This window comes from Caretta caretta, chromosome 6 (assembly GCF_965140235.1).
Source record: "Caretta caretta isolate rCarCar2 chromosome 6, rCarCar1.hap1, whole genome shotgun sequence".
NCBI classification, from domain to species: domain Eukaryota; kingdom Metazoa; phylum Chordata; order Testudines; family Cheloniidae; genus Caretta; species Caretta caretta.
In genome coordinates this window covers 50602519-50625985 of record NC_134211.1, presented here as the reverse complement: position 1 = coordinate 50625985, position 23467 = coordinate 50602519, and the positions used below count along the sequence as shown (strand labels likewise).

Below are 23467 nucleotides of genomic sequence, written 5' to 3'. Positions count from 1 at the left end.
GGGTAGGTTATTTCGAGCCATTCCTTTTGCACTTTGCATTTTATAGCCATAGTGGAACAAATCTTTATATAACCTTATTCATTATTTGATCCCTGCATAAAAATGTGTGTTATAGTGGTGGTGTTGTAGCCATCTTGGTCTCAGGAGAGACAAGGTACATGGGTCCAATATCTTTTACTGGCCCAGGTTCTGCTGGTGAAAGAGACAAACTTTCAAGCCTACACAGAACACTTCTTCAGGATACGTTATGACAGAGGCATCCTTGAGCAGCACATTTCACATGGCGAGGATTCCTAGCCACTAATGGGGATGGTAGGAGTGCTCTCCCCATGCACAGAGCATGCCCAGCCTTTCACTAATGTGCATCATTCCACCAGCACACAACCTCCTGCACAATTAAAGGGACCTTGCACTGAGCATCTGCTACTGGGGATACAGGCACCTTCTGCTCATTTACACTAGCTGGTAAGACATACAGAAATTATTTTTTTCCTTTATAATTTCTTCCCTTTGAAGATGAAAATTGCTGTCTAAATGTAAGCATTATTCCCCTTTATTGATCTCCCCCCCCACATATAGCCTCCATTAAGTGGGTTGCCTGCTGGAGCCCAGAAAGGGTTAATGCAGCAGTGGAGAGGTTTGGGGTGACGTCGTGCTTCTGGATGCCTGAGAAGTCTCTTGAAGGTAGTTCCCCTCTGGTGATGATGGGAGTGAGCAGAGGTCTGAAATCCGAGATGCCTCGCAGCCTGGACTTGGTGAGGTCCCAGTAAAAGCAGCTCACTTGCTATCCACTCCCTGAGCAGTCACTCCGTTGCATTGGCCTGGGCAGCATGGAGCTAGCCCCCTGGACTCACATAGGACTCACACTCCTCCAGCTCCTTTTCATCTCCTGCTTGCCAAGAGGTACTGTAAGTAAGCGAGTGCATTCTATACATGGCTGAATGTTTCCCTTCCCTTTATTGTGGTCAGGGGGCTTTGATTTCTTGCTGCTGTCCTGAGAAGCAGAGAGATCTGAAGGGATGTTAATAATAGAAGGGGCTGATTTATTTATTTATTTTTTGCTGGCACCAGGGAGAAACATCCAGGATAATTTCCCGAGACATTTAACAGACTTAAAAGGGAAACAACTGGCTGGATTTATTGGCCAATGGCCATCAAGAGAAGGGGCTGCAATCACTTCACCTACTTATTGCTTTATTTTCTTAACACACCGCGCTAAGGAAATAATGATAAAAGGGGCATTTAAGTCTACGATTTGTAAAGTGTAATTTGTTTGTCTTGGCAACAGACAGACTTTCCTCTCCAGCTCCAACACCAAGGGGGAAACAAAAAACAAGAGAGAAAGAAGGAAAACAAAAGCCACACATTGTTTCCGACCTGAGCTTTAGTTCTGCCAATATTAGTGTTTCAAAGGGGAAACCTTGTTAAAGCTGAATGATCTTTTTATAGCAAATTCTTATGCCACTTTCTGCTGAACCAGCATACTCAGTTCCCTCTTGATAAGGTTAACAATGAGCATTTCGATAGAAGCACACATTTACTATGATTATTCCTAAGAATGTGCATTGTTTACACGTGAATGCGGCTCTAGCTACTTATAAACATTGGCTCCTAATGTCAGCTCTTCGTGCTGCTCTGTGAGGAGTGTAACTTGTTAGAAACCAGCAGAGGACTCAGAGATAAGGTGCCTCTAAATCAGTGTTTCTCAACAACCAATCTGTGGACCAGTGCCTGTCCCTGAGAGATCCCTGACATAGTTTAGGAAGGCAGCATGCTTGTCCCTGGTATCAAAAAGTTAGAGAAACGCTGCTCACATTTCAGTTGCGAGAGACCCGTGATATCAGAATTCCCAGTAAGGTAAGTATCTCTTTAAAAAATAATGACGGTAAATATCAAGTAAACACTCCAATGATCCAGATAATGCAGCCTTCAACAGCTATAAATAACACAGTATTCATGATAATGGCTCAGGGTCCTCCCCAGTCTCGGTGGGGAGAAGGAACATAAACAGAGTGGCTTCCCTCTGTCGCAGCTTTATTCTTGTCTCCCAGGTCCTGTGGTAGGTAGGCCCTGGGTGGAGGATGGGCATTTTCTATGAAGGTCATGTGCTTCCAAAATGTTAACAAGGGGCTCCCTCCAAAAGGTTTGAACTCAGTGATACAAGTGAACATTGCCTGTGTAAAATACTCTGCCTCCCATTCCACAAAACCCATTAATTCTTTCCTTTGCTTTCCCTCCCAAATGCATTAGCCCTTTGTCTCTAACCCTCAGCCCACAAGTTATCATGCTTCACTCTCCTCTCTACCTGACGTGGCTCCCTTACCCAGTAGCTGTTCCTTACCCTAGCAGCAGTGATGGCAGGTGGGTCCATCCATCCCACAACCTCTGCTGGTGGCAAAAGAATAATCCCACAGTCTCTAGTTATGGGGTGGTTGTTCTAGGGGGTTGTTCTAGTTCAGGTGTCAGGCTGGGTCGTCAGTGGTGGATGAGTGCCTTTTTGGAACTGGAGGTGGGCAGGTCTCTCCTGACTGTTGAAGGCCTCAGAGGTGGGAGGAGGAGCAGGTCTTTCCCAGGCTGATGATGGTGGTGGAATGGGTTTTCCTTGGCTGGTGATTGGAGGAATGGACCTCCAGCTTCCCTGCTGGTCCTAATTCTTCAGATGCTGGGAAGGTAGACACCAGCATGGCAAGAGGTGAGCTACAGTGGTTGTAGGACTCCCTCTCAATGCAGCAGCACCTTGGCCCTATCTCCTCTCCTGCTCCTCCTCTTTCACTGCTATGGCTGGTGGTGGGGAGGAGTGCAGGGACTATGTGGTGCTTCCCCCACATACACCTAGAGGAATTGATGGGGGATCCAAGAAGGGAGTTCCCCATACAGCAGGGTCACTCAGAAAAGATGGACCATTTTAAAGAGCAGAGCAGTCTTCACATTTTGGGGCAGGTTCAGAAACAATGGTTTGCCACCTCCCCACGGAAGTAACCAATTTCTGTCCATGATTATCACACCCTGCTGTACAGGGCTTGTGGGGATTTGGGGACAGAAGTGGGGGAAAATTAGGGAGTTGGTTTTGGGAATAAACCTGAAGCATAGCTGATTCATATTTCCTAAAAAGGGTGTGCGTATGTTGAGGTCCCCTAGTCTTTTGCTGCAGAAGTGGACCCCAAATGCATTCAAGATACATCCAGATACATAAACTGAGGTGACCCAGTCGCTCAGATTGAATGCATTTTTAGACTCTTCACAAGGACAAAGGGCTGGAGACTTTCATTCTAAATGAAAGCTGGGATTATCTTTTATAGGACCCCAAGAGCCAGACCTGGTAACACGAGGCTTGCAGGATCCCCTGCCAGCTCATCAGTGCCCTGTACATTGTCCATCCACCAAACTCATGAGGACCCCCACCTTAATTCTGTCAGTGCCACTATTACTTTGGGTGCTGTCTCTTATGTGAGATGGAACCCCAACATTCCAAGTTTTCAGGGGCAGCAGCCACCAGGGGAGTCTTGCCATATGGATATATTAGAGGGAGATGGGGTCAGGGGCCATAAAAGCAATATAGAAGCTCTAGTTTAGGGAGAGAACCCCAAATCCATTGTGTAGGGTGGGGTAAATCCCACATCCCCATGGGAACAATTCAGCGGAAACTCTGGGATGGGAGCCTCATGGATTTTCCTGATATCTCTGGGTGTAATTGCAAGGAACATTATTTGTAAGCAAACCTGCTGAGGTGCTCAGGGTGATGGACAAGAATTCATAATAAAGACTAGAGACTAGTTCAGTCCAAAATCCTTTCTCCAAACACCCACAGATGCTGGGGCTGTTTGGAGATGGATTTGACTTTTGGGGCTTGCCCTTCTCTGTAGAATGGAATGCACCAACACCCTCCATACTTTGGGAAAGTTCAGCTCAGTATCCTAATAAAGATCTGAGCTTTGTGGGCTTGGGCTCTGTGTGCTGGTGGTCTCTCCCTCTAGCTCAGGAAAGAAACAGTGTCCTGCCCAAGTCCATTTCAGGCCCTGGCCTCTCAGCACAGTTCCTTGATCAAACACAAAAACTCAGAAGTAACACCAAACAAAGCAATTCCCCTGCCCAGCCTGGCCTGTAGTCCTCAGAGGCCTTTAGCCTTTCCTCTCAGTGGTGGAAGGAAGCTACACCTTTCACTTAAATCCCCTGCTAGCTCATGTGACAGACAGGTAGCCCTTAACCCTTTCCTGGTTGTTTTACCCAGTCACAGGCCCATCTCAAACAAATTCATGATAGCAAACTAACTATAGCAAGGTAATAATACCATCCGATACAAAACTACACAGGGGAAGCTGAGAGGGGGGCAGCGTTGGGGCAGACTGGCCCAGAGTGCTTTAGAGGCTGAAGGCATCCTGCTCATTCTGGTTTAGGGCCTGTATTTTGGCCTGACTGGTCAAAAACCTGCACTGATAAGGTGGGGTTTGAGGTTTCCAGGGCGACGGGAGGATGTGGGTTGAAGAGGAAGGTGCTTGAGATGGGTCAGAATCTGAACAAGGTTTGCTGTGGTCTGTCCCTGTAGCATAGTATTCTGGCCAGTGACCCAACCAGCCTGCCCTGAAGGGGAAGAGGGAATTTGGGTGGGCTCAGTATAAGGCAATGGGAAAGGGAGAAAGTTCTCAATATGGGGCAATAGTGGGTGTGATAAAAATTGCCTTTGGGGAAAAAAGGTGCTGTTGAAATGTGGGCAGCAAGGCACAGAGAGCTGCCACAGGGGCAAATATGAACCCCCTAGTGCCTGTCATGGCTGCCTGTAATTAGAGTCCCCAGAATGGCAGTAGAAATACTTGCTGGGATGAGGTAGCCTGTAGAACACTGCAGCATTTATTGTACAAGGAGGATTTGTAGGGCTGGTGTTGCCATGTTGGGATTAGAACTGGTACAACATCGGCTTTCTTGTGTAGGAAGACTGTGCTGGAAGTTCTGCTGACTACTCATGTGGTGTCACGTCAGCAATGAAGATCAAGCACCAGAAAAACCTAGAAATATTCTTGTTATGTGCTGTTCCTGCCATCATACCACCTAGATGGCCAGCTTCCAGCCCCGGCACATAGGAAGCTACTCTCAGACTTTTTCTAATAGCCTCACTTTTGCTAGTCTTTTACTTGGCCTTGTTTTTAGTTACATGGAGGTATTTTCAGAGTTGTTTTTTATGATGGGTCAGGCAAGGCCATTCATATAGAGAGACAAACTTCAAAACCATATTGAAATTCCTGTTTATGACAGGACAAAGACCTGAAAAGACATTTGTTCCCCCACTAACAATCTTTCTTTTCCTTTCTATGGAGGAAAAGCTTATGGGAAGTTTTTGTTGTTGTATTCTTGCTAAGAAACAAAGTTCCTGTGTTTATAAAGGGTATAATTGGTGCTTGGTATCGGTATTTAATACACAGTAACAATTCTGCAGCCATCCAGGAACTTCACAGTTGTCACTTTGCTGCACATCTGGGCCACTCAATACCTCATTGCAGTTGGAAAGATAGTACTCAGAGCCTCTTGCATCAAAACAGGCCCCACTCCTTGAACTACAGTAGAGTCTCCATTGCCTGTTATCAGTGTAGAGCAGTGGTTCTCAACCCACAGCCTATGGGCTGTTTGGCCCATGTGACATCCTCAGGGACATACAGGTAGTTTATACATTGTGTGGATGAGGCCCATATAACACAGAGAGCTGCATATGCATCCCACAATGGTAAACAGGTTGAGAACCACTGGTGTAGAGCTTATAAAACACAGTTGATCAGACCTGATCCAGCAGCAGGCAGTTGTATTTACACTAAATAATTTATTCAATACTTTAAAAAATACAGTACTTAAATGGAAAGTATTTTTTGTGGGTAGTTTAGCCCACTTCAAATATACTTCTGCATCTGGAACTAAAAATAGCTTCAGCACTTAAATAATGATAAAAATATCATTTAATAACACTTACGGCACTTTTTGTCTTTATAAATATTCACTAATTAAGGGGACAGTATGAACCAGGAATCTAAGTAATGCCTAAAAAAGAATTAAAAGCAGTGTCAGTACTTGTCCCTAAATACACCTACCAGTTTTGTGGTTTATATACAAGCACTTTCCCTTTGTTTTCCTTCCTTCCCACTGTCATTACTGTGTGAAATGCAACACAAAGAGCAGGGAAAACAAACAGGGGAAACAATGACTCTGAGTCCTCACAAAGTTGCTGTCCGATGCACAAAGTAAACAAACCGAATAGAACAGGAAAATATTTTCCCCTCTCATCTTTCAACAATCTTAGTTGTTGGCAAGAATTGTAAGTACAAACATTTCAGAGAGGAGTATGATTTTTAAAGTTGACATTATTGCCTTCATCCTCACAACATCTGTAGGAAGTTGCGTATTATGAGCATCGTTTGTACAATGTGGAAACTCAGGCAAAAAAAGAGGGTAGAACAAAGGCCCGCACTTTCGGCAGTGATTCGTGATTTTGGTAGCCTCACTTTCTGACTGCCCTACTTGAAATACTTTGAAGGGGCTTGATTTTCAGAGGTGCCAATCACCGACTACTACGGCTGCAATCCACTGGAGCTGCAGATATGCAGCGCCTTTAAAATCAGGTCCCTAGATATCTCAGATGGGGCACCCAAAATACAAGGCATCCAAAATTAGTGATCTGTGTTTATGTTGACATTGCATTCAGAAGTATGACTGGAACACACACAAACATACCCAAGTTAGCTTTGATCTAGAGTGCAGCATCAGGAGCTAGGCACTTGAGTATATACCCAGGGTCCCAGGATGGCTTCAGTGACATATCCAAGATCAATAAGAATTAGTTTTAGGGTTGGGATGAGAATGCTATTGTTCCTGATTCCCAGGCTTGTGCTCAGACAACTAGACAATGACTGAAATCCTGGGCCTGTTACAGTCAGCAGGAGAGTTTTGCTATTCACTTCCGTGGAGCCAGGATTCTATCTTTGTTTACAGCTGATGAATTACATAGCTGCTGCGTGTGCTCAGAGCTCTCACAGACTTTAATGTCAGTTCAGCTCACAACACCTACAGGATGGGGACCAGAGACTGATTGCAATATTATCAAGAATGAAAGTACAATAGAATTAAAAAATAAAGCAAATCTAAATCCAATGAGCACAGACCTGAAAGGGAAAGAAAATGTATCACCACTTGTTGGGTTCCACCTCTGTCAGTGCTATTTTTTTTTAAATGAGAAAAACTCATTTCAAAGGTACTTGTGGCACCTTAGAGACTAACAAATTTATTTGAGCATAAGCTTTCGTGGGCTAAAACCCACTTCATTGGATGCATGCAGTGGAAAATACAGTAGAAAGATATATATATATATATATATATACACACAGAGAACATGAAACAATGGGTGTTATAATACACACTATAATGAGAGTGATCAGTTAAGGTGAGCTATTACCAGCAGGAGAGAAAAAAACCCCACCTTTTGTAGTGATAATCAAGATGGGCCATTTCCAGCAGTTGACAACAACGTGTGAGGAACAGTGGGGGATAGGGGGTGGGAAATAAACATGGAGAAATAGTTTTACTTTGTGTAATGACACATCCACTCCCAGTCTTTATTCAAGCCTAATTTAATGGTGTCCAGTTTGCAAATTAATTCCAATTCAGCAGTCTCTCGTTGGAGTCTGTTTTTGAAGTTTTTTTGTTGTAATATTGCGACTTTTAGGTCCTGCTGGTAATAGCTTACCTTAACTGATCACTCTTGTTATAGTGTGTATGATAACACCCATTGTTTCATGTTCTCTGTGTATATATATATCTTCCTACTGTATTTTCCACTGCATGCATCAGATGAAGTAGGTTTTAGCCCACGAAAGCTTATGCTCAAATAAATTTGTTAGTCTCTAAGGAGCCACAAGTACTCCTGTTCTTTTTGCAGATACAGACTAACACGGCTGCTACTCTGAAACCTGTCATTTCAAAGGTATTACACTAGGGAACATTGTTTAATATGAAGAGTTTTTAAAAATTGCTCCTTGAAATTCAGACACAAGCTTGCTCCATGCAAGAGAACAGTTGTTAATGAGTATCATAGAATAAGAAGAAAATAAAATAAGGGTCATATTTTTCCCGTCTAACATGAATTGGTTATATAAACATCCAAAGGGATGTAAAGGGAGTATATCTATTCAAGCTTACTCTTAATGATAAAACACTTAATTTGCACAGCACAATTGTCAGAATTATGGACATAGTTACTTAAAGGGAAAACTGTCACATAATTTAGGCCTCCAGATTAGGTGCAACCCATTATTAAAATAGAAATAACTTGTGATTTGTTTAATATTAATGAAAACAGTTTTTTTAAATGGATTTCCATAGTCCCCTGGAGTGTTTGCAACATAAATTTTGCAACAATGTGCTAAGGAAACTGAATGTAAGCAAAAGTGAAGTTGAACAGTCTTTTATCATTGGCAAAAATAAAGGCAGGTCAAAAAATTACAGCATACAAAAAAAGTCAAAAATAAGTTATTTCTGTAGAAGTATTTCATTTTTCATTAATGCTTAATTATTAAGACTGGTAGTGCCCAAACTATGATTAGTAATATGGGTTTTAGTTTTTTTAAAACATGGGATTAGGTTTTTATAAATTCACTATTTTATCTTGACAACTTTGCCTTATGTCCAGTATATTTGAGGATGTTGCTACCTGAAAAGTGGCATCAAGATATTTGCAGGAATGTTTCTTATTAATTATTATTATTTTACAATTTAGACCTGGATCCACAAATATATTTTGTCTCCTAACCTCCACTGATTTCAATAGGATCTAGGCATTAGCTGTTATCTAGCAAATGTCATCCCTAGATCTCAAAGCATAGACTAGGGAGGAGGGTAAATATCACTATCTAGATTTTACAGCTGAGGAAGTGAGCCATGAGAAAGCAGAAGTAGCTTGTAGGATTTGAAAAATCATAGTAATTCAAACAATAATAACAATGTGTTTATACTCTCTTCCTTTCTCTTGGGGACCATCTGACTGTTGGATCCAGCCGTGCCATAGGATTCTCTCTATTTTTGTGAATTTTGGACAGCATTAATGTATCATTTTTGTATAAAGAGTCTGGGAAGTGGGACACTGCCCCCTTTTCTCTCTAGTTACTGGGAGAAAAGTGTGGATGTGTATTTTGAAAACCAGGATTAAATGAACTAATTAGTTAGAGATGAATATCTCATTCCTAATCCCCCAGAGTCATCCAGTCCCTGACAAACTCATGGCTAGTATGGAGCCATTGACCTACCAGGGAAAGTCTCTGTATCCCAGTTTTCCATTCTCTTCTGTCATCCAGTCCATGCTAACCTGGATCTGGGTGCAGGGTAGCATTTTCAAAAGTGCCTTCAGCTAGGTCTACACTATAATCTTCCACTGGCATGGCTATCTTGGTCAGAGGTGAGATGAGATTTGATCCCTTACTGACACAGTTGTGCTGGCAAAAGCCCCTAATATAGATGCAATTATACCTCCAGAAGTATAGTTTGTTTTGTTTGACGGGGGGTGGGTGGGCGGGTGGGTGAGTGTCGAATAAGCTATGCCAGCAAAATCACAGCTCTGTTGGTATAAACTGCAGCCGTCCTCAGAGCACTTTGCTGGTATAGTATACTGGTACTACCAAAAAAACCACACTCTTATATGGGAATGAGAGTGTCCATGGGGAATTGTAGTGCTATAACTATACCTTAGCTAAAAGCTGTATAACTTTCCATGTAGACAAGCCCTTGTCACTTAGGAACCTAAATCACATTGATTTTCAATGTGATTTAGGTGCTTAATACTTTTTGAAAAGTTTATATGGAAGTTTTGTATCTCACTCCCAATGCCCTAGAACCATCCAGTTTCCTCCCCCTACAACCTGGAACTAGTCCGGTTGCCCCTGACTTATGACCAGGTTGCCAGTGAAATGCTGATGCTTTTTGGCTCACTCCAACTATCACTGAAGTCAGTGTCAAGACTTGACGAGAGTGGAATCAGGCCCATATCCCATTCTCAAGAGCTACATGCTCTCCCAGCCCTCATTCTAAGTAAAGCTGGTGATTTAAAGTCTCTCTGCCATCCACCTATCCCTTATTTCAGTAAGACCTTATTGTCTGTGCAAACCTTTTAAAGCTTATTTTTTAAAAATTTAAAGAAATACCATGGAACTATTTTCAGGTGGGGGTACGGAGTGTGCAAAGAGAGACTGCACCCCTCTCTGGAGAGGTTTCCAGCTCTTCAGAAGGATACAGTGAAAGCTAAACTTTGGATGCTTGCATTTCCATTGAATTGCAAACAGTAGTTCTGTCAACCCCTCTGACGTGAACCTTCCCGAGTAGTAATAAAATAATTTCTTGTGGGACTTTCTCACCTCGTTCTCCGAGGTCCTGCAGTTTGGGATAGGATTGCATTTGAGGTTTGGCAAGGAGGCAACTGGGTGAGTCATGCATATGCCCCAACCATCCCAGTGATGGGAAAAACAGGCACACTTCTGTCAAGGCGATTAATAAACTGTTTCAGTTCCTCTGCCGCACGCCATGCTGGATGGCACAAGCAGGTCACTCGGCAGGAGGGGGCAACCGCCTTTTTGGAAGGGTGAAGATGAAATAAGTCTATTTGAATCAAGAAAGAAAAGAATCCTAGGCAGGAAAGAAAGAGAAATGATGTTGGAGGCTGACAGCCAGGGAGCATTCATCAGGACTTGACTTGCTGTGGATTCATTTGCAGGGTATATTGGGTGCTAATGAAAGGTTGACGGCCATGATGATTAGCCATGGAGCTGCTACAATGCAAAGGCCAAGATTCATCCCTGTGCCAGCCCAATGTGATATATGGTATATAAGTGGGAATATGAGCATCATTTTTACAGAGGCAAAAAGAGGTTAAGAACAAAGGCCTGCATTTTCAACATTTTCAACCCAGTCCTAGAGTCAGTGCAGAGACTGTGACTCTTCTATTCAGCAATTCAGTTCCCAGGACAAACTAAACTGAACCCCACTCTGCAATAGCCTTGATAGGCATGTCTACACTGTAGGTGGGAGTGAGCCTTCCAGCCCTGGTGGACAGACTTGTATTAGTGCGGCTTGTGTTAGCATGCTGAAAAAAGCTGTGTGGATCCTGTGGAGGCTTGGGCTAACGACCTGAGGGGTGAGACCCTCACGTGAGTCTTTGGGCTCTCTGATGAGATGGCTCACAAAGGGGTCATTAGTACACAGTGAGCTGTGGATGCCAGGCTGGATCTCTCCATTCCTGCTGGGTACTGAACAACCATCAGATGGTAATGGCCTTATGAACCATAATGGCCCCAACATTACAGGTGCATTTATGTGCTAACTAATAGCCGCGAGTGCAAATAAAAAGGATGCACATATATGAGTACCTTATTGAACCTGCAGTCCAGGTAGATAGAACTGGAAACGCACCCACAATAGCAAAGGCTAGGTTGAAGATCTCTTAAAAAATCATCTCCCAGCTCACTACCCCCAAATGGGACTGGACTCAAACGAGTGACTGAGAGGTGAAAGGTTTCAGAGGAACAGCCGTGTTAGTCTGTATTCGCAAAAAGAAAAGGAGTACTTGTGGCACCTTAGAGACTAACCAATTTATTTGAGCATGAGCTTTCGTGAGCCACAGCTCACTTCATCAGATGTGTACCGGTACACATCTGATGAAGTGAGCTGTGGCTCACGAAAGCTCATGCTCAAATAAATTGGTTAGTCTCTAAGGTGCCACAAGTACTCCTTTTCTTTTTGAGAGGTGAAAAGTTCCACACTACACTGACGTGCTGCTAAGTCAACCAGTTACTCCCACCCACTCGCTGACACCTTTCCCCCTGCCATTTGCACTCTTCAATAACATTGCTCTTTCTTGCTCACAGTTTCCATGACCTGGAGCTGGTTTCTTATGTGCAGTTTGTGCCTGGATCTAATGGCCTTTTCTTCCACAATTAAAACCTTATAAATTAGTCCATTGTTTGTTTGCTTGTTCTTGTTTTCAACATTCAGATAAATATTTTGCATGGGGAGTTTTGCAACCCAGCTCTTTTAGAGTCACTTCAAGTCTCTGCCTGGACATGTTTCACACTCTCCGGAAATACAGCTGCTGGCTACAAGTCAGACTTGCTCCTTTGAACGGTGCCTCTATTAGCAAAGTCAAGCCACTAACTGCCCCACAAATATTTTAGCCATGATTCAGAATGGTCCAGCTTCTAATTTATTGCATTTTACTCCACCAATCAATCCCACCTCCTCTCTCCCTTCCTCTCTCCTCAATTATGAAAGTAATGGTGAAGGGTGAGTGGGGGAGTAAACTGAGTCCCAAAAAGGGATGGAGTGACATACTCCCCCCAAAAGCAAGAGGATAGCAGCAGGGGCGCAATTATGCCTCTCTGAGTCACAGTTCGTTCCTGCTGGGGCAGAGTATCTATGTGCTATTCTAAAGGCTCAATCTAGCCTTCATCAAGACAAAAATGTTCTTCAGTTGCTCTTTTTATGTCCACTTTAAAGTGTCCAAGCAAAATATCCCTTTCGCCTTTTATTACACAGGGTGAGGAGACATCTGTGTAAAGCAAGCTGGATTCCAGAGTTATTAAAGACACACTGTCAAGTCTTTATGTAGATTAAAAAAAAAAAAAAACTTGTACAAAACCTAAGAACAATAGATTCCATTATATTTTTTTTTTAATTCAGAGGAAATAGTTAAAAATGCCACACCCACAAATTCCCCCACCAGGTGTACTCCCCAAACTTTGCAGCCCCATGTTAGTGCATGAGAACCTGAAAGTGAATTAAATTGGCTATAAATCAACGGAAAGCCCATTTCAGTGTCTCAGCTAAGTGCAAGAAGCGAGCAAACAGCAGACACAGGGAAAAGGAAATCTGATGTTTACAATTCTTTAAGGGCCAGAGTCTGCTAACCCTTACCTATTCTACTTTACTCTGCAAATAGACCCATTGATTTCAAATGGGTGAAAAGAGAAGAATCAGGCCTGTGGGTCTGGACTAGTCGTACCAATGTAAGTAAAGCTGTGATTTGATATCATTTTAGTTAAAAACACTAACAACTTTGTATGTGGATACTCAGATTGATTTAAACTTGGCTTATAACAGTTGCATTGGTAAATTTATCAGCATAATCTAAACGGATATAGATCCCATTTATCGCTACATACTAGAAATCTTTAAGAAAATGAGATTTCCAGCTTGATTTGGGAAAACTGAAGCGATTTACATAAAATTTATTAAAACTTCCAAATTTCCGGGTATTTGTTCAGGGGTTCAGCTTTCATTAGGAATGAGCTGCTTTCTAGGACAGCTAATTGCATTGTTATTTTTTAATGGCAGATGGTGAGATGTGTTGAATTGGAATGTCAAAAGCTGAGCAGTTTTAATTAGGAGGAAGGGCTTGGCTTAGGGTGAATAGCAGTGAACAGGGACAGGCAAAATCAGATAATTATACCTTTGTAATCAATTTGCTTAGGAATCTGCATAAAATTTAGTTCACAGACAATCTATACATATATCTATATCTCTGTAGAAGAAAGAGGTATAGTTATGTGTTTAGTGGACCCAATATGGTCCAGTTGTTTGTCTGCTGTTCTGAAGTTAGGAGACTTGAGTTTAATTCTTGGCTACTGTTTTTGCTCTGGGACCATGGGAAAAGTCATATCACCTCCTCAGTTGCCCATTTGTAAAATGGGGGTAATGATACATATCTTTGTAAAGCTCTTTGAGACCTATGGATGAAAAGTGCTATATAAGAATTAAGTATTATTATGATTTTAATGAAAGCATATATTATTGGACTGGAAAATTACCAAACAAACCACCACCTCACCAAATGCCAGGCGTTGCTTTTTTGTTGTAGATGGGAAGAAGGTAGGCAACAATCAGGCATGGAATGCAAACTGACTTTCGACTTTAACTATGGAGTCTGAACTGTGGTGAGATTTCCAGGAGTTTGTGTGTCCGGAGCAAGGAATGGGCTATGGAATTGTACCAGGGATGAATTTTGCTTACAGCGATTTAGCTCTCCAGCTAAATACAAAAATCAAGAAGCTGTAGGTGGTCCCTTTTTGTTGGGCTAACTATTAGTAAGAAGAAAGGCAAGCTTCTGAGACTCAGGCTTCATCAGGCCATGGAGAATTGAGTGAGGCAGAACTACCACTGAGTCCTACAGAGAGTTAACTCAGACCTCATAATTAAATTATGAGACACACTGAATCAAAAAGGAACTGTGTGAAAAGGAAGCCACATAACATGGATGGTAGTTCCGCTCCTTAATAGCAATGTCTGGGTTGTTGCAATAACAAAGCAATTCTATCACTCAGAATAAAAGGGAAAGAATATTCTGTGGCCAAAAAGGAAAAAAGAGGGTCTCATTATGTTTCTTTCACATCTCATCTCTCCAGTCTGCTCTCTCACTTCTTATTATCAGGCTCCACGAAAACAGCCATCAGGTCTGTCAACTGGTTAAGAGACACGCTGACAGCATCATGAGCTCATTAGATTTCAATTTGTAGGGTTTAGACAGTATGGTGGAAGAAGGGAGATGGGATCTGTAGAGTTACTGTATTAGTCTGCAGTCACTATCCAAGGTATTTCAAGCTGTGGTTTCTTAAAAGGGAACTGTCAGGATAGATTAAATCTCACAGTGTTGCAGGGAGAGGTAATTAAAAATGATTTAAAAATCCTTATCTAATCAGAAATGTTTTCATGAAATGAAATTTCAAAAAAAAAAAAAAAAATCAATGGAAAAAACGGTTTTCTCCTGCAATGAAAGGAGCACTGTGCTAGTGAAGTGAAACTAAGAAATAAACTTGACTAAAAGCCAGAAGTGAAATTGACCTCTCCATTTGGACTCCCCATTCTCCAAGCTGCATGAATAGCAAAATAATACACAAAATGGCAGGAATATTAAACAGTCCAGCAGATATTTTGAATTCTTTTTGAATAATTAATCTAAATTGGAGATGAGGAAGTAAACAAGGACTGGGATTTTTAAAAAGAGCTTTAAAGTGAAAACGTCCCTTCAAATTGGGTTTTTTCCCCTCTGAATGCAGAAGCAGGGAAGACTAACAGAGAACGGAAGGAATAGATTTCCTTAATTATGGGCTGGGCACCTCTTTGGCTGGCAATGCAAATCTGCCTCTTTGTGTTTTAACCACCCAAACTCAATTTACATTTTGGCAGGATCAGACATGTTACAACGTGCGTTGGCATTTGCCATGTTGCAGGCCTGGGACAACCTCATGCCCTGTATTATCTGACTATTAACTGAATAATAATTAGTGAACTGGGTAATTCTCTGCATTTTATGCATTATTTCTCCCCCACTTTATGTTCCATTTTCAGAATACATGGTGATCAATGAAAACTGTCCTGGAGCTGAATGGAATATCATGTGCCGGGAGTGCTGTGAATATGACCAGATCCAGTGTGTCTGCCCGGGCGGGAAAGAAAAAGTGGGTTATACCATTCCCTGTTGCAGGAATGAGGAAAATGAGTGTGACTCCTGTTTAATCCATCCAGGTGTGTTGGTTTGTAACACTGTCCCTTGTACCTCTTGTGCTCTCATGCAGGGGGGTTGTTGAAGTGCCAGCATGTGTAGCCAGTCATTGTGCACAGAGCCAAATGGGGCACGCAGCCCATTTTGGCTGCCTGACTTCATGGATTGCTTTTAGTCTCTTCAGGGATCCAAGCGGCTCCTGCACCAGTGTGAGCTAATGGGTTCAGCATATGGCCTCATGTAGCACCATTGCTGGTCACACTGTGGGCTGAAAGTTTCCAGGGTTCTCTGTGCAAGCCTGGAAGCTCTCCAAAAGGTAAAGTCATAACTTGCTTCACACAGGTCATTTCTGGATGGGGATTTTATTTCCTCAGCCTCTGGATCTGGTTTGTACATTGCATTATTAAATGAGAGGGGGAAAGAGGCTGGGGAGTTCAGATTCTTCAGAAAGCAATGGGAAAGCAAAGTTAAAAGTAGAAAGAGGGAGAACCAGCTTAGAACAAATTAGATTTACTTACAACCAGGGATGGAGCCATGCTGAATTGACATCCAAACTCACACTGCCCTAAAGGGTGTATAGAGCAGGGGAGATGGGATGTAGACATACAGAGCAGCTACCAAGATCAGATCCAGATTCGAGAGTTTGAACTTGCCAAAGTGAGGGATGGATGAGATCCACAATAGTCAGGACCACAAAGATCACAAACTTCTTTTGGATTGTGAAAAGCAAACAAACAGATTCCTCCCCCGCTCCCTTCCTCCCTCTCCTTTCCCTTCCTCCAATACCAACTGTCTAGATGTCATTCAACAAAGTGACTCTGCTTTCAGGCTGCACCATTTTTGAGAACTGTAAGTCCTGCCACAACGGCTCCTGGGGTGGAACACTAGATGACTTCTACATCAAAGGGATCTACTGTGCGGAGTGCAGAGCTGGCTGGTATGGAGGGGACTGCATGAGTAAGTGCTCTCAGTGAGATACCCTACAACTGGGCAGGCTGGCGCTGGGGATATAGTGGAAGGGGTGACTTAATCGGATCATAGGAATTGCCATGCTATACCAAACCAGTGGTCCAGTTAGTCCAGCATCCTGACTCTGAGAATGGCCTGTACCAGATGCTTCAGAGGAGGGTGTAAGAAATCCTGCTGGGAGCGGTTATGTAATAATATGCAGTGCTCAGAGGGATAACTAACTGCTTGCCCTCATCAGTGAGATGTGGGCTTAGGCCCTGAAGCATGAGTGTTTATAAGCCTTCCAATCTCCTGATGTCGTTTTTTAATCGTTAACTATTGTAACTCTGGATGTTCTTGTTATCCATGTTATTTCTTTGGATTAGACAAAAATAAAAGGGGTGCCTAACCAAACCCTACAGAGACTCTTGAGGAAGCATGAAGATTTACATGAACAATTATATTAAATAGCAGCTTATCCCACAGACAGCAAAACTCAGGCTCCAACAAAGCACAAAACTCTCCTCACACAGATATAACCACCTTCCACAGCAGAAATGCAGTGCCTTGTAACTTACTCTGATGGTCAAAAGTCTGGGGCTATTTCAGACGATGGTGGGGCTATTTCAGGTCTTGTTCCAGAGTATATAAAATAATGGAAAATTTTTTTGTTTGAGTCCTGCTGAGCTCTTGGCCTCAGTGTTCTCTTCTGCTAGGGAGTTCCAAAGGCTAATGATATAAAAAGGTATTTCCTTTTCTCAGTTTTAAATCTGCTGCCTTTCATTTTCATTGCCTATCTCCTTGCCCTTGTATTATGAAAAAGGATGAATAGCAGGCCCTCATCTACTTTCTCGGTTCTAGTCATTATTTTGTGCATATTTATCATGTCTCCTCTTATTCATAGCTTCCTAGGCCAGAAGGGACCATTGTGATAATCTAGTCTGACACCTGCGTAACACAGGCCATAGACTTTCAGTAGATAAAAATAAAAATTCATGGTGTAAGTATCAAGTTTTAAATACTTAAACTGTCTAGATCAGCAAGTTCTAACCTGAGCAGAGTCCATTCAGGCCTCCATTCCTCTGAGACTGATACGCTAAATTTCTCACAGTTTGCAGCGTGGGTTTTTTCTGTCAACATTTCAAAAACCAGTGACTGTTCTGCTCTGTGTTGATACTAAAGATCCCATCTCACTTTCCATAAGAGTAGAAATAGGAAAGAACCACTGGGTCAATCAAGTCCTTCCTCCTTCTGCCAGCACAGGGTATAGCTACACTTTGAGCTGGGGGCATAATTCCTAGCTTGAGGAGACATACTTGTGCTAGCTCTGATCAAGCCGTCATGCTAAAAATAAAGTGTAGCCATTGTGGCTCAAGCAGCAGGAGGGACTAGCCACCCTGAGCATGGGATGTGTTCCTTGGACTAAAATTTGGTGGGTCAAGGCATGCATGCAATGCCACCCAATCCACCAGCCAGCCCATACCATATGACAAGGCATCGAATCAAAGAGCATTACGGCCCTTGTGTTCACATCTGGAATATTGCATTCATTCTGGGCACCTCGCTAGCAGAAGGGTGTCAATCGACTGAGGGGATACAAAGAAGAGAAACAAACGTGACCTGTCTTCCCGGTGCTGTGTCTAAACGCTGGAGTGCACTCTTCTAGTGAGCACGCTCCTTTTCCCAGCACCATGAATGGCTGCTTATCCATGTTCTGCACATTTACATGGATTAGCCTTGAACGAGGATCATCAGTGTGGTGAACAGTTTTGCTAAGTGAGCCAAAAAAGCGGGGCCTTTGTGGCTGAACTCGCAGAAACCGCCATTCTAAGGTTTCTCAGCTGAAATTCACTGCTCACATCTGAATGTTTCTTTTCAGCTAGGAGAGTCAACCCTCTGTATGTGGGACACATCATTTTTTCCCATATGATCTTAATTTTATTCTAGTATTGAACATTTAAAATTCACAGGCAGCTGGGGTGCTATACACACCTCAAGCATGATGCTTTAGAGTTTGCATTCTGGAGTTAAAAGACCCTATAGTTACTTAAAACCAGAACAATTTCCATTGGTCAGAGGACAAAAAGCAATGTCTTCAAAAGGAATTGCAGCCTACCCTATGAGAGTGTGGTCCTATGTTTCCCTCTAGTGGTGGTCCAAATATGACGTTTATGAGTGCTTCTGCTTCTCGCTAGAGAAGTTAATCTTTTAGTTTAACCGACAGAATCTCTTGATTTTAGATGAAAAGGTTCCAGGGTCAAATCTTACTGATGGCCTGAGCAGAATCAGTTCCCTAATCACTGTCTGAAAAATATTGAGAGTGGATTGCTATATGAACTTTTTTGTAATTGGCAAAAAATAAAATAAAAATTATAAAGCTACATTTTTTGGTCCATCACTTCAGTTTGTAGTCTGTGATTTCCCATTAGAGTTGAGCAAATAATCACTTATAGAATCATTTACTAGTTTAATAGACTTTTCTCTCTTTTTCTGGTGGGGAATGGCTGGGAGCCAATCTCAGATTACTCATTATTTGATATTTTTTGGAAATTGCCTTGCTGTTTGACACTTAAATGGTGGAATTATGAGCTTTGTTACGTAGTTGTGGTTAGTCATGCAAGTCACATGTAGATTTCCCGGCTGGATAAGTGTAACACTTGTAATCAGGTTTCAGGTGCAAATACTCCAAGTAATCAGGTTTCTGTGTGCAAACTTTACACGTAGTGTGACCAGATATTTGTGTGAGTTATCGCTATTTTTTGTTTTTAAATACTTGGGAAGTGCTCAGAGACTGTAAGATAACAGAGGCCGTCGAACTGACCAACTAGAGAACGTTTAGCTCTCTGACTATTCAGAGACAGCAAACAGAGGAGGGAATAAGCACAAGCAAAGCAGAATCAATATTGTCCTCCTAAATCTGAAGACATATTGACACTACAGCTTTGAGAGGCATGAAATGCCTCATTCATCTCAATAAGTTGTTGACTCTGAAGCTTAAAAATGACACATACTGCAGTGGTGGATGTCTGTACAAAACCCTCAGATAGGCAGAAATGGCAACATTTGGAGTGGTTTCACTGCTGATCACCTTAGCAGAAATATTCAGCTCAAGTGCTCATCCTATAGTTCTAAACTACCTTCCATGCCTGCCCAGGTACCAACCAGCCAACTGTCTCCGATGCAGCTGTGCCCAGGCAAGTTCTGCAGTGCAGATCTGCATTGTGAATAAAAAAATCTGAAGCACATTAAGCCTGACAATGGGGATATCAACATCAAATCAAATTCAGGAGCAAAATAAGTAACACAGGGCTGTCCATCTTGAGTGTATTGTTCCTTTTCATATTTAATGCAGTAAAAACTTTCCATGTTTAAATGGAAATGAAGCTACTATTGCATTTCCCATCTGTAATACCAGAACGTCAGAGACTAGACCAGGGGTTCTCAAACTGTGGGGTCATGACCCCCCAGGGGGTCGCGAGCTGTCAGCCTCCATCCCAAACCTTGTTTCACCTCCAGCATTTATAATAGTGTTAAATATTAAAAAAGTGTTTTTAATTTATAAGGGGGCATCACACTCAGAGGCTTCCTCTGTGAAAGGAGTCACCAGTATAAAAGTTTGAGAACCACTGGTCTAGGGTTCTTCACTATGGAGTAAAGGTCCATTTTTCTGCAGAGTACTTGGGACCTGTGCATACAGTATGTGAATACATGTGGATGAGAGAGATTAAAGGGAGAGAGATTCACCCTTTTCTGTGGTGTAAAATACACTGCAGTACCTCAATCCACTCACCAGATGGAGTCCAGAAGCTCTTAAATGGCTCCTTTTGATGTGTAAAGACAGCAGACATTGCAATGGGTTATAAGCTCAATGAGGCAAACTGATTTTTGTTTTCCCTGTGTCATAGTTTTCTGGGTGAGAAGTCACAATATTAAGTAAGAATAAGAGAAATGAAGACAAAATTCACTTCAAATGGTGCATAAGGGTACACAGCTGCACTTCAGCCACTGGGGCCTGCATTTTAACACTGGGCTGTTTTGATGAGGATTTAGACCAGTGGTTTTCGTACCTTTGTACTGGTGACCCCTTTCACATAGCAAGCCTCTGAGTGCGACCCCCCCACACATCAATTAAAACACTTTTTGACATATTTAACACCATTATAAATGCTGGAGGCAAAGCAGGGTTTGGGGTGGAGGCTGACAGCTCGTGACCCCCCATGTAATAACTGCATGACCCCCTGAGGGGTCCCAATCCCCGGTTTGAGAACCGCTGATTTAAGAAGTCTTTATTTGGGGAAGATAAAGGAGAAAGATATGAATTTTTCTCTGGACACTGATCCTTAAATATTCTTGAGAAGGCACACGTACACACACACTCCCATTACAGTAAAAATATTACTGATGAGATGGCTGATTGCTTAAATATGTAGGGCTAAATTAAGCCCATCACTGTGCAGTGTGCCAAAGTGGGGAGAGAACAATTTTGGGTCATTATTCACTTAGACTTAATGGTGGTGATCAAGAAGTGAAGGCCTCTGACTCTACCATTATTAGTCCTCCTGAGCCACCCAGGTTCTATGTCTCTCTCTCTCTCTCTCTCGTTCCCTCCACCCCCCAGCAAATTTCTGAATGCCAGTGGATGTAACATTTCTATCACTGTTGCTTTGTCTCTCGTCTTGGCTCCTGATGGAACCCCACAGTGATGCTGGGAAACCCAAACAACAGGTGCTGAACTGTGACCAGATGTCTCCTCCCCCAGTATGAACTCTCATAATGGGATAGAACTCAAAGGGCTCGAATTGTTTTTTCTTTCAGTTCCAGGCCTCAGAGAAGAATCTTTATGTGCCGCTGAAAGCAGCTTTTTTTTCCAGACAGGAAAGGAATCCTAATGCTGACACTTTTCCAAAGTGGATTATTTTTTTCTGAAAGAAGCCGGATTTGCCAGCATTAGTGGCTGGGGTACAAATTACTCTTGAGAATTTTCCAGGTCTCCACAGCTTTAGAAGGGGAAGAAAAAAGATCCCATTTGATCAGAAGGTGATAGAGCTGTTGTTCGCCTGCTGTTTGTCTGGGGGAGGCAGCACAATGTCTGCTAGATGAGCTGGAGAAAGCAGGGTGAAGATCTGATCTGATCTCGGATGTGCTTCACGCAGAGAAGCAAATCTGAGAATATTCATTTTGAGGAAGTCTCTGAATAGCTCCTCTTTAGCCTTCAGACCGCCTGCTTTGTTGGCCAAACCTACTTCCTTGGCGTGGATGTTCAGAAGTTGAGGCTGTACTGATCCAAACAGAAAAGTGCATTTAGTATGCCCCGCACATAAGCATTCTTTTGCACCAATTCTTTTGCTTCCTTTTGTGAAAGGCAGGAGTGCAAAGGAAGCTCAAAAACCCCTGGTTACAAAAGGGAAGATTTCTTTGAGGTGATCCAAGAACCATGTCACGCCATCTGAAGATTTCCCACCGCTTTGTCTCAGGTTGTTTTTGAAGCAGGAGCCAGTAACAGCGCAAGGTCCCTCTCCTTGCTGTGGGAAGGCACATTATCATGTGCGATTCTGGCATCCTAGCTGCATCCTAATGGGCCTACAGAAGTATAGTAATTAATTTTCATCTTTTACATGAGGAACCAACTAAGCCCCAGTGTAGGATGAAACTCTTGTGCTGAACTCCTCGGAGCTGGATTGCTGTTTCATCAGGTTCCACTTAACTGAGGGTAGCTGAGGGTAAACTGACAAAAGGTGTTTTATTAGACAGACAATTCTTAGCAGGAAACAGGAGCAACTGACCTTCAGTTTTCCCATGTCTCTCACCGTAGTTCAGACACATAAGGCCTGATTTTTAGAGGCTGACTTCAGTGGAAGCTATGGATGCTCAGCACTTGTGAAAATCAGGTCACTTCCATACTCGCATGTCCTCCAAAGGGAAGTATGGCTTATGGCTAATGCCACTTACAGTTACAGCCCCGTCAGTCAAGAAGGGAGTGCACTGAGCAGTTCAGGGTCCCTTTTTGGGAATGGATCAAACTTATTGATTCTCAGTCAAGGAGTAGCGAATGGGGTAAGGAGTGAATGGACTAAAGAGGCTGAAAAGCTTCTGGGAAGTCTCTTGGCCCCTTCTCCATAGCTTAACTACAGTCTGTTGGCCTTTCCCAACAGTTCTCTCTCCTGCGCTTGGTCTGCAGCCTACCCATAATCCCCCAATGCAGACATGTTATTACTCACAATGCAATTTCTAGAACAGAAGATGCAGTCAGAATCATCCAGCAGTGTACTAACAGAATGCTTAATGAAAATCCTGATAAGCTGTAGGACTCCATTAGGAAAGGTGTAGCCAAGAAATTAAGTATCAAAAGATGTGATCTGCATGGTATGTAATGACATAACTTTGCACCTTCACTTAAGTAATGTTTATAAAGTCCTTTAGGATGATCCTTGACAAGGATTCTCTCATTGAGATAGGCATTATTATTCCTATTCTACAAATGGGGAAACTGAGGTATAGTGCAGTTAAGTGACATGCTCAAGGTGTTTGGTGGCAGAGCTGAAAATAGAACCCAGGATTCCTGATTCCCAGTCCTCTGCGTTAAAAGTGTTCCTTTAACTCCAGGCTGTGGGGAAGAGGAGAAGATCAAGTATGGATTATTGAGATTTAGGTCCAGGATTGGGAAGGGATCCAGTGGTGCTCCAGAGGCAGCAGTCCCTCTCAAAACTTTCCTGTATCCCATCTACTTTGCCCCAGCTGTGCAGGCTCGCTCTGACTAGTTCCTGAGTGGGAGACTACAAAGGTTAAATGTTTCCCTCTTAGCCACATCCACATGTCGGCATGTGAAAAAAAGAGGACAAAGGGGTCAAGAACTGAGGGGAGGAGTCTTTTTGAGGAGGGGCGGGAAGGAACTGGGATTAGGGGAGCCCCACACTTTAGGGTAGGACTTGGGGATGCCAAATATTGGTGAGTCCAGACCTTAGCTATGATTAATCTGGTGCTGATGGGGAGAGGTGATACTATATAAGC

At 42.7% G+C, this 23467-nt stretch overlaps 1 protein-coding gene across 3 annotated transcripts in view; it reads left to right on the top strand.

The window, feature by feature from the left end:
• The first annotated feature begins 400 nt into the window (after nt 1-400).
• The window catches only part of PAMR1 (peptidase domain containing associated with muscle regeneration 1), a 69625-nt gene continuing 46558 nt past the window's right edge, over nt 401-23467 (top strand). The window contains exons 1-4 of one of the 3 annotated variants that reach the window (XM_048855092.2): nt 401-465; nt 580-903; nt 15358-15534; nt 16340-16468. In XM_048855092.2, coding sequence (XP_048711049.1) covers nt 831-903; nt 15358-15534; nt 16340-16468 — 379 coding nt within the window. In that variant the 5' untranslated portion in view covers nt 401-465; nt 580-830. Of the gene's footprint in view, nt 466-579; nt 909-15357; nt 15535-16339; nt 16469-23467 lie in introns of those variants that run through there. The other 2 variants (XM_048855094.2, XM_048855093.1) reach the window with 2 other exon arrangements.